Raw genomic sequence first — 11,081 nt, 5'->3', positions numbered from 1 at the left:
CTCCCAAAAGGCACCTGCAGCTCTGTGTCAGAGAGATGGGGTGCTGACAGGGGGATTCAGGAATCCTGGCCCCTCTCTTCCCACCTCCTTCCATGGGTCAGGCAAGGCAACGGCTGGTTTACATCCTCCCTGGCCCAGAAACAGGACCATCCTGGCCCCACAGCTTTGCCCAGGAGGACCATCCCTTTCCACCATACCCAGAGTGGCAGTTCTGTCCCTGGGAACAAATGCCACGAAGCCCAAATGTAATCAATCAAACAAACAGAGTTTATGGTAGCAGGAGAGAGCTGTTGAACCCTGCCTGGCAGCTAATTAATGAGCTCATTAGGCTGTGTGGGGAGAGAGGGGCAGGGCTGCCTGCCCAGCTGTGAGCTTCCAGGATGTCCTGGGCAGAGCTTGAAATCTGCACACTTCTCCCAGCAGGAGGCAGGCCCCAGAGGCCTGGCTGGGTAGGGGTGCCCCTCTCCAAATTCCCCAGACTCAGTCATTGAGGGTTGGCCTTCCTGGAGTAGCTGTGGGGTCTTCCTGGGTGCACTCTGGGCTGCACTGTGGTGGTGAGCAGGGGCAGGCATGTGCCCGGTCCTGGGCGTGGGCATCAGAAGCTCAGTGTTCAGGTTTTGCCCTTTGTCTTGGGCTGTGAACAGTGACCACCCCCTCACCCGCGCCCAGCCTAATGAGGCTCTGTGGAAGGGGAAATTTTGGGGGAACCCAGGCTGCCCTAGGCCTTCCTGGAATAGTGCATCTGCTCAGAAACTCTGGACTACATTTTCCCAGCCTTGGCACTTTGGGGTTCTGCCGGGAATGGGTTCCTTGGGCAGCCTCAGGCCCCCAAGTAGACCTCCACCAGCCCCCCAACAGAGTGCATGCGGTAGAAGACTCCCAGAGGCAGGCCGAAGTTGACGATGGTGAACCATGTCCGGTAGCCATAGAAATCCTTCTCCAGTCCGTTCTCAAACTCCGGGTGTATGCCGAACGCGGGCATCATCCACAGCTGGGTAGGAGAGGAGGGTGTCAGGTGGGGGAGGGGCCCTCCCATGCCCTCAGGCGCTCAGCACAGGGGAGGCAGGCCCCAGGACCCACAGCTCTTCAGCACATCCCTCCCCCTTGGGCTTTCAGAGCCAGCCTTTCTCCTCCCATACTCCCCCCACCCCCCACTCAGACCACAGCCACCTCCTCGGCTTGCCAGCCTGAACCCCAGATGGCTCATGAGACCCCAGGCTGCCAGCACCCTATCTGTCACGCTGGGATCCCTGGTGCCCTGACCTCTACCACTTCCTTCTGCTCCACCTTCGTTCTCCTGCTCGTCTCTGCCCCCTCCACCCTGGCCCCTGCCCTCTGTCTAAACTCTACCCATTTCTCAAGTCCCAGCTCAAACCCTTATGAAGCCTTCCTTGGCTTCTCTGAGCTCCTACTGTACTATTATGGGGCTAATATATTACTTAAGCTCCGCCTGGACCAGGGTTTTTGACATCTGGGGTGTGTTTACAGCCAGTCATTGCCCACCTGAGCTCAAACGACCCTGAGTTGTGCTGGCACTGACCCTGACAGGCCGTGGGGCCTCCTGGCCAGCTCCGCCCCTATCCCCACAGCGTGTCACTCACTGTGATATTGCAGAGGATGAGGAAGAGTGAGATCTCCTTGAGCGCCCGCCGCTTCCAGTTGAGGTGGCTATAGGAGTGCATGTAGGCCAGGGAGGCCCGCCGCAGGCCCTGGCCCAGCTCCAGCAGGGAGCTGCTGCGCTGCGGCTCCTTGGGCTCTGGCTCCGGCTCCACCTCCTGCTTCCCCGCCAGGCCCTCAGGGGCCTCCTCCCAGAGCGGGCGCCGGTGCAGGCCCTCGATGATGAAGAGGTTCTGGGCCATGTGCTGCAGGATGAGCAGCAGGGAGTAGGCCAGGATGAGGTGGTTGAGCAGCTCCTGAGGGCGAGTGGCCACGATGGCCACCGTGGAGAAGTACGCGATGCCCATCTGGCCCAGCGCCGCCCCCATCAGCAGCACCACGTCCAGGCTGCGGGTGGGGTTCTTGAGCGTGTCCAGCTCTCGCTCCTCCAGCCCGTGGATGGCCGTGCCGGCCAGGCACGCCAGGCTCATGGCGGGCAGCACGGCTGTGTAGTAGCCGTAGTAGAGGGTGAAGTACTGGCGTGCGATGGTGGGGCCGCTGGCTTTGATTTGGAAGAGCACGAAGATGCACACGCCTGCCACCAGCGCCAGCAGGCCCAGCAGCGGCCCGAAGACGGCCCCGTGCAGGCGGAAGGGCGGGGCGCCGGGGCGCGCACTCGCGTGCGGGGCCAGGCGGCGCCCCACGTTCTTCCACATGACGAAGAGCACGGCGCAGCAGATGAGGCAGTACTCGGTGCTGAAGGGGTAGAGCATCAGGTAGCCCTTCTGGAAGGCCTCGCACACCGTCACATTGAGACACTGGCAGGTGTTGGTGTCGTTGCCTGGAAGGGGGCAGGGCGAGAGGCGACAGACATTCAGGTGACCCGGGCTCTGAGGAAACCAGCTGCACGCATCAGTCCCGTTCACCCCCTGGAGTATGGCGGAGGTGAAAGGGACCGGCCCACCTATGTCACAGGTATGGCAACTGAGGCCCAGAGAGAGAAATAAGCAATCACAGGGTGAATGGTCATTCCTTTACAAAGGGATTCCCGCTTACATAAAGCATTTAATGCACGGTGGCTTTGGTGCCTAATGTCAGAAATTACTTGGGGTATAGGAGGAAACCCTTAGCATTATAAAGGGGAGACCAGGCTGCTACACTGGACTCCGTAACAGCTGCACTGTGGGGTATCAGATATCTCACCTTGAAAACGAGGTGCCCTGCAAGGCACACAGACTCGCTTGTGAAATGCTGGTGCCCAAAGTGTTTAGCCTGAATCTAATCAAGGCTTTGGTCCATACTTCTAGTTTCCAGGAAAAGCAGGGGAGACAGGGGCTATTCAAATGCCACCACCAGGAAGCAACTTGACAAATCTCAGTGTCATTGGGGGGTGGGGGGAGACTAAAGAGACAACGGCCAAATGCGTTGAAAGTTCAAACAAAACATCGTAAAAGACATTTTATGGGCTGCTTGGAGGAAATTAACATAGATTGGTACAGAGGATGGCAATGATGTTAGGAAATTTTGTAAGAAATTGTAAGAGCATTGTGGTAATGTAGCAAAATATACTTGTTTTAAAGAGACGCATACAGACATGTTTTGGGATGGAAAGCCACAATCTCAGTAGTGTAAATAATTCAGCAAAAAATTGAAGTAGGTATGGCAACATGTTAATCATTATTCCGTCTGGGTGATGGATAGATCTTGTTCTTCTACACATCTATATGTTTGAATTTTTTTTTTTTTAGGCGAGGCAACCCTTGGTTGACCTCACAGATTACAAGGACCTTGTCAGCTTACAATCCCTTATTTTATTTTATTTTTATTTTTTATGCCTACAGCACCTGGTCTTCCTAGGTGGTCGCCCATCTAAGTACTAACCAGGCCCAACCCTGCTTAGCTTCCGAGATCAGGCTTGTTCAGGGTGGCATGGCCATAAACTGAATTTTTTAATAATAAAACAATCTATGGTGTCACTTGCAAAAAAAAAATTCTCCTTGCCCAGCTCTCCTGAGAAATCTATCCAGAGTATAAAGAATGTGCACCGTGTACAGGTGTGCCATGATTTATGGGGTGGGTGTGTAAACGCATGGGTGTGCTGGGAAGGCTTGGCTGTTCACAGGTCAGGATTGTGATGCCAGCTTTGGGGGTACTGTATATACACACACAGGTGTGGCTGAACCCCGTAGACAGCAATGTTCCCATGTAGGTTTGTGGGACATAGCTTTGAAGGGACAGGCTATACAGATGAGGATTGGGCACATGGAACAATGCAGGGAGGCCTTTCTCCCCAGAAATCTTCCCTCCCGACATGTCCAGGCACCTACGGTTGTATTAAGAAGACATTCCTTTCAGTGCAGAAGGCTTTTTAGTTAGTTTCTTTCAAGTAAAAGGCAAATGCCAGGGATGGGGTGCCTACCTGGATTTATCACTGAATGGTTTAGCCAGGATTACTGGCCAGCTTGCTGACATCAGCTGACAGCTAGATGGACACCTGGAGCAGGGTTTCAGGGCACTGGGACCTGATGGAGCAGGCACGGGATGGGGGCAGGGTGGGTTTTCTGTCTAGTCATGATCTGGCCTCTGGCGTTCGTTCCCCGCTTTGTAGACTCACCGAAGCGCACTCGTTTGGAGGAGTGGAGTGTGTGTGTGTGTGTGTGTGTGTGTGTGTGTGTGTGCACGTGCGTGTGCATTTGGGGGTGGGGGGAGCAGTCTCTTCTGTACCTGACAGCTTCCTCATGAGGGCATTGAGCTCCGCCTCGATCTCGCGGTGCATGGAGTCGTTGGTGACGTCCAGGACCCACACCAGCAGGTTGGTGGCCAGGGTCAGCATCAGGCCACACCTGGAGGAGACGCCACGCTATGCCCACACAGCTTAGCCGGCTCCCTGGGTGCTTATCACTGCCTTTGGGGTGACCACCCTCTCCCCAAACCAGATCCCATCTGACATTAGGACTTCAGGTAGACCTAGGGGCCACCTGGGACCCATTCCCAGACTAACCCGCAGCCCCAGGCAAGCTGCGGGGGCGGGGCAGGCAAGCTGCGGGGAGCAGGCAAGCTGTGGGGGGCAGGCAAGCTGTGGGGGGCAGGCAGCAGAGGGGACAGGAAGCCCTGGCAGTTGTTGCAGGGAGGGAAGACGTCCCCACCTTACCTAGTGACGTTGGTCTGGACCTGAGCACAGTCCTTACAGTGTCTCCAGAGCACCCAAGTCTGCAGGGGACAGGGCCTTGAGCCGGGGCCGGGGGTGGTGGGGGGTGTTGAGGGTGGACCGTGGAGTGTGCGCCCCGGCTGCTTGTGTGTATTTACAATGGAAGGGACAGTGAGGAAGCCTGGGTTAGGTTCCCGGCTCCACCGTTCCCTTGCTGTGTGCCTTTGGGCCAGTGGTACGATATCTCTGAGCCTCAGTCTCCTCAGCTCTAAAATGGGACTGAAATGCCGACCTCTCGGGGAATGCCCACTTATCGTGGAAATAAAAAAGATGATGCAAATGGAGCACCATGCCGGGTGCGGAACAGGCCGTGAGGAGGGAGCCGGACATCCGTGGCTGGGAGCAGCTCTGTACACCCACGGGTGTAGGTTTAGATACACACGAGCAGGCGCAGGCAGATGGATTTACAGGTGTCTGCAGTTCAGTGACATGGTGTGTGCCGGTGCAGGTATACGCAGAGTGTGGATGTGGGGACACAGAGACAGGCATTTGTTGGGGGCCGTGGCGTGTGTACAAACTCTGAGCCACGTAGGCATTTGCCTGGGGGGCTGTTCCCGGGCACAGGCTGGGGCGTGTGTGCGTGTGGCCTGGCGTAGGGAGAGGCCTGTTACCTGGATGCCGACGAAGATGATCTCCACGACAGGGAAGATGAGCTCCAGCTGTGACTTGCAGTGGCTGTGGCTCAAGTTGTAGCCCATGCGGAAGCCATTGAGGCAGATGGTGAACCCGCCAAAGAGCAGCAGGGAGCCTAGGGGGCCGGTGGCCATTGGCACTTGGTGGAACGACTCTCCCTCCCCACCACCCTGCACCCGCCCAGCCCCCACACTCACCCCGCACCCAGATGGGTCCTGCATGAGGGTCCCTGTAGAGCACCGCGTGTGGCCGGCGGGAGGTGCTGGTCCTATAGTAGAGGAGCCAGAGGAGGGACAGCGTCCTCAGCACGGCCAGCAGAATCCACACGTCGCCCAGTGTGACTGCCACGTTGTTGAAGATCATGCTGCAGATGAAGGCTCCGCCCAGAAACACCACGTTGAGGGCCAGGAGCCCGGAGAAGAGCTGCCCGGCCTTCTGGGCCTGCCGGTCCCGCCGCAGCAGCAGTGAGACATGCCGGGCCAGCCAGGACTTGTGACGAGGCAAGGCGGGGGTGCCCGAGTCCTGGGCCCCCATGTCCGCTTGGTCCTTGACCGCTCTAGTCTCTTGTGCTTCTAGAAAGGTCACCGGTGGAGCTTCAGCAGGGGCTGGGGAGGGAGAAAGGATCCTGGTTGGCTGCTGGCTGTCCTGGGTTCAGTTCCATCTCTGCCCTTAACGGTTATGTGACCAAGGCGAACTGCGCAACTTCTCTGGTCAGAACATTGGAAATAAAGGCAGCTGCCCATCTGCCTTACGGGACCCACGGAGGTTCAAACAGAGGGCGGGGTATGAAACCCTTGTTCTCCGCGTGGACACAGATTGCTTCCACTCGCTTGGGGACCACCTGCCCTGCACCCCACGCTTCCTGCCTCAGTGCCTGACCCTAAGATGGAATAATAATGTCTGTCAAGGGAGTCAGGGGCACTTGCATAGCTCCTGGCCACTGGGCGCTTTCTAGGGCTGTGACTTATCACCACCATAAGGCAGCCTGTGCCCTGCTGACTTCGGGGAGGAATCTCGCTCCTGAGTGAGGGAGCAAGGTGTCCACCCTTGCTCTGACTCCGGTTAGTGGGCGATGGTTGTCTGGAGTGGGCTGGTTGGGAAAGAACGCTGTGAGCTGACATAAAAGCTGATCGTGGGGACATTTGGGTCCGGAACATACCCGCCGGACTCTCCAGAGGAATTTCTTCCGGGGGAGGGAGGAGGGCCCTAGGAGTGGCAGTGGTTTAATGCTCTAGCTTTAAAAAACATGTCACATATGTAATTAAAATTAATTTTGAAGATGGAGGAAAGTGCTGGGATTAATTTGCAATGTCTGCCACAAGCATGGGGCAGGTTGGGATCAGCACGGATGCCGTGCCCTTGACTTTGACAGAAGGGGCTTCCGCCTGCACCACCTCCTCCTGACTCCTGGACGTCCTACGAATGCCCAGCACAACATGGGGAACGCCATCTGTGACCCTTCTCCACCTTGAATGTCCCCTGCTACTTCCTCACCATCTCCTGAATTTTCACACAGGTCAGCCTCTTTGTCGCCCCTCTCTTGGACCCACATTGAGGTCACTTCATACCTGTAGCTCGGGGCCTTTGCCTGGAGGCCAGCACACTCCTCCCATGGGCCTTTGTGTACTCATTCCTCATGGCACTGAGCTGTACTAGAGAGGGGGACACCCTGCTGGGGACTGTCCTGATGGGGAGACTTCTCCTGAGCTGACTCAGGAGGCTCCCCCTGCCCCCGGCCATCCCAGGTGCCCTCCCCTGGTCCTGCTGCTGCTCTCGAATCCCTGGTGCTCTGGGCTCAGGGCTCTTAAGTGCTCACCCTCTCCATTCTCCAGGCTGCAGGAGGCCTGCTACCTAAGCTTACTGTCTCATCAGGTGGCATCTCTATCCCCACATCTCCTGGCAGGGAACGAGCATCCTCTTTGCCTCTAGTCCAGGGCTCCCTCTTCTCTTCCTGGACAGGTCTCCCTGCCCACTGTGCCTCTCCTCTACTGTGAGCCCTTCAAAGGTGACCAATTGCCCTAAGTACCAAGTCCAAACTGCCTAGCATGACCTCTTAACATGAAATGAGGCAGTGTGTGTACAGTATGGGTTTGGAGTGTAGAAAGTACTCAGAGCAGGGCAACTGCGGTTGCTTCCTGGTCTGTCCTCCACTTACATCTCCAGCACTGTTTGAGACTCCACTTGTCCATGGGCTGGATCATCCCGCTGCAGTTCCCAGAATGCCTCTGCTTTTGCTCACCTCCCTATCTGCCCACGCCTGACCCTTCACCCATAATGCCAAACTCCTTGTCCCTTGGCTGACTGTGGCTTGTCCTTTAGGACTCAGAAGAGCCCTACATCCTCTTAGTGGACCTCCCCTGAACCCCTGTGCCAAAGCTGGATTAGGCTCTCCCTCTTGGTACCACCACCAAGATCCATGCTTACTGCTGGAGCCTCTCATGCTCTATTTTAATTAGCTGTGCTTTGCTCTGTTTGTCCCTTTGAACTCCGAACTTCAGAAGCTTCAGACTTTCCCACTATGTAACCCCCAGAAGACCCCCATTTCATTTGGCTCTAAAATGTAGGCTCTTGAGCCCCCCGTTTTCCCATGTGCAATTTGCTCAATATTTATACCTTCTGCTATTCTCTCCGGAGACCAATAGAATAATAAAACTTGGTCCTCTTTAAGGGTCTACGAATAATTTTCTCCCCCATTTCCTAGTTCTCCTGTCATTCTTGTTCCAGCTCTGCACCCTCCCTTTCCAGCCCCCCGTCACACTCCAGGCATGTGCCCCACCCCCTGCCACGTCTATCCAGGCCCAGCCCGAGGGCTCCACATTTCTCATGCGGTCTCCTGCCTTCCGCCATCACCCCCGAAGCCTACTGTTCTTTCTCTCTCACCTGCTACCCTCCACCATGGCTCTAACCCATCCTTACCGCCCACCTTACGTGCTTCTCCTGGGAAGCCTTCTCCCTCTGCCCAAGCATCTGTTGAGAGTGGGTGTGCATTGTCTGGCGAGGTGCCCTGGGTGTGGCTGGCTCCCCTCAAGACCAGGCACCCCTTCGAGTCAGAGGCCAGGTCCTGCTTAACTTGGACACTCCAAACCTGTCACAGCATGACAATCAACCAGTGTTTTTTGACTGACTCTGGCATTTTTGTGGTTGAACTTTCAGCACCACAGCTGTGGACAGAGACCCTTCCCATGGAAACTTTTGCATCCTGGCCCAGTAGAGACTTTCCAGATGATCTTTATCTTTCCTCCCAGGCTTCCCCGCCCAGGTTGAGCAAGCCAAGGCTCACAGGGACACCTCCCTGCTCCCTTTCTCCCAAACTCTGACTGCTCCACCTCGCCTTTCCCATATTCTCCCTCATTTTCCCCAGGCAGGACAGCCTAATAATTAAGAGTTCAGGGTCTAACACCTACTACATGTGTGATCTGGGACAAGCGACTAAGACTCTCGGTGCCTTGGTTTTCTCATCTGTAAAGCAGATATGCAACTATGGAACAGTACCCGGTGTGCAGGAGATGTTCAATGGAGATTTCTTGAACGAATAAATGAATGAATTATTGCATAATACCTACCTCATAGGGATTTTATCAAAGTTCAATGACTTAATTTATGTACATGTAGATCAGCGTCTGGCACACAGACATCTCTCACTCAGTGTTAGCTATTTGTGCATTTTCTTCCAGCTCTTTCGCAGTCCCGGAGGGACTGGAAGGTTCAGGTTTTTGCTTGGACTGCAAAACTAAAAGGGACACTGGAGGGTAAGGTTCCAGGTCCTCTCCGTCTAGGGTCCTCGCCCTGAAGTCCCCGCCCCCCACCTGCGGGGGTTCAACGCTCCAGCGGCCGCTAGAGGGAGCCCTCGAAATGTCGGATTCGGTCCACGCGGGGGAGAGTGACAGGTGGGGGGCACACCGGGGTCCGTGGTAGAGGGTGAGGGCTCCCGAACCGACGAGAAGGAACCCGCCGTCCCCCGGCACGCCCTTCGGCGCAACGCCAGTCCTGGGGAAGGCCTGCGCAACTGGTTTGTGGGCCGTGTTTAGAGGCTGGTGAAGAAAGCCCGGGAGCCGTCGGGGCGCGGCGCCCCCCCCCGCCCCGCCCTCCCAGAAGCGCAGGGCCAGATCCGGGGGAGGCAGCTGAGCGCGGGCCAGGAGCTTCCAGATTTCTTTCCGAGCCACTCGGGGGACTGCGGGGCGCGGGGCAGCCACTACACCCATGCCTCGGACCCGGCGTGCTGGCAGCCCCGACCCCGCACCCCTTTCTTCCCGGCCTCGGCGCTCCCTTTCGGCTGTGCTCGCCCATCCGCGCAAAGGAGGTGGGAGCCGAGCCGGGTTTGGGGTGGGGGGCAGAGAGGAGCCGGCACTCGGGTCGCCAGTCGCTGGCCTCCCCCAGTCACCCCGCCCTCACGTCCCAATCCCTGCAGCCCCGAGCCCCCGAAAGCCGCTTCGAGGGAGGAGTGGGCGTACGTGGCAAGGTGGGCTCCCACCCGGACGCTCCACCTGCGGCCCGGGGGCGCTTCTGGCCCCAAGGGCGCAGCCGGCGAGCCTTACCTGAGCCCTGGGCCGGCATCGCTGTCGGCTGACAACCGACTGCTGGGGCAGCACCAGTCGTCGGTCGAGGTGAGGCCCCAGCGCCCGGACCGATGTCCCCGACGCCCTCCCCCCGCGGGACTGCGCAGCCGCCGCTCGGGCTCCGCGGCCCATCGATTTTTCTGTTGACTTTGGGGCTCTCATTAATCCTTCTTTAATTACACCGCCAGGGGCTCCGGCCGGGACGGAGCAGCCAATGGCGAGGCGGCTAGACGAGCGGGCGGGGCCGGAGGCGGTGCAGAGGAGCCGAGCTCAGGGTCAGGGGACCAGTGACCGGCGCCTCCCGGGTGAGGTGGGAAGGGGTGCGGTGTCCCGGACGAGGTAAAGGCCTTGCGAGATTCAGGCCTCAGTTTCCTCTGGCGGCCAAGCAGGGAAAGGAAACCTCAGGTCGGGGGTCGCCTCTTCCTATACCCCACTCAGCGCCAGGTCGGGCGGCGGCTGTCAGTTTCTAAGTGAAACAGTCAGTGAGCTTGGGGCAGAAGCGAGCGGGGTGGGCAGTTGCCGCCTGTGGCCCTCCTCCGCTCCTCCTGCGTCTCTGAGATCCTCCCATCTCCTCGTGCCCGCCCAGTCCACGGCCCAGTCCACGCACATTTTCCTGTGAAGTCCCGGGGGCCCTAGTGCTGCTGCTCCCAAGCTCTCCGCCCACCCCGGCCCCGCCCCAGCCCCCACCCTAGCCTGTCCCTCCTTCGCCTGACTCTGGGGCCACCCATTCTGCCTCTTCTAGCTGTTGAACCGCCTTTTCCATCAGTTTCTGTTCCATCTGACGCTTCCGTCTCTTTGCTGAGTCCATCTCTATGCCTTCTGTAGAGGGGTTTCGGGGACCACCAGGGAGCCGGGGTGGTGGGGCAGACGAGGCCCAAGGGGTGAGGATCTGCATCCCTAGCTCCTCTTAAACTAGAACAGCCCTGTTTATGTTATAAACTCGGGTTCTTGAAATATTTTATTTACCGGGAAAAAAAAAAAAAGGTTCTGCTGTTTGAAAATTAGTATGCTTTGTAGAAAGGCTCTCTTGAGCTGTGTGACTTAGGCAAGTCACTTTACCTCCTTGGGCCTCCATTTCTTTCTTTGTA

The 11,081-nt window shown here is 57.4% G+C and overlaps 1 protein-coding gene and 1 pseudogene across 1 annotated transcript; both read right to left on the bottom strand.

Annotated features, from left to right (window-relative positions):
• Positions 1 to 208: 208 nt before the first annotated feature.
• OTOP3 (otopetrin 3) lies at positions 209 to 10,065 on the bottom strand. Its single transcript, XM_016132567.2, has 7 exons — positions 9,973 to 10,065; positions 5,635 to 6,042; positions 5,416 to 5,552; positions 4,748 to 4,806; positions 4,321 to 4,439; positions 1,602 to 2,437; positions 209 to 991 (listed from the first exon to the last, which is right to left on the bottom strand). Exons 1-7 carry the CDS (start codon positions 9,989 to 9,991, stop codon positions 821 to 823), a joined length of 1,749 nt encoding a protein of 582 aa, XP_015988053.2. The 5' UTR covers positions 9,992 to 10,065; the 3' UTR covers positions 209 to 820.
• Positions 3,429 to 3,537, bottom strand: LOC118604755 (annotated as a pseudogene).
• Positions 10,066 to 11,081: the final 1,016 nt, after the last annotated feature.

This window comes from Rousettus aegyptiacus, unplaced genomic scaffold, assembly GCF_014176215.1.
Source record: "Rousettus aegyptiacus isolate mRouAeg1 unplaced genomic scaffold, mRouAeg1.p scaffold_m13_p_6, whole genome shotgun sequence".
Lineage (NCBI taxonomy): Eukaryota > Metazoa > Chordata > Mammalia > Chiroptera > Pteropodidae > Rousettus > Rousettus aegyptiacus.
This window is presented reverse-complemented; position numbering and strand designations above follow the sequence as displayed.

Bases quoted from the DNA above. Each gene is read 5' to 3' on its own strand.
- OTOP3 (XM_016132567.2), bottom strand. The intron at 4,440-4,747 runs GTAAGGTGGGGA...CGTCTCCTCCAG, and splicing joins GTCCAGACCAACGTCACTAG to GTGTGGCCTGATGCTGACCC. The intron at 2,438-4,320 runs GTACAGAAGAGA...GCCCCCTTCCAG, and splicing joins CCTCATGAGGAAGCTGTCAG to GCAACGACACCAACACCTGC.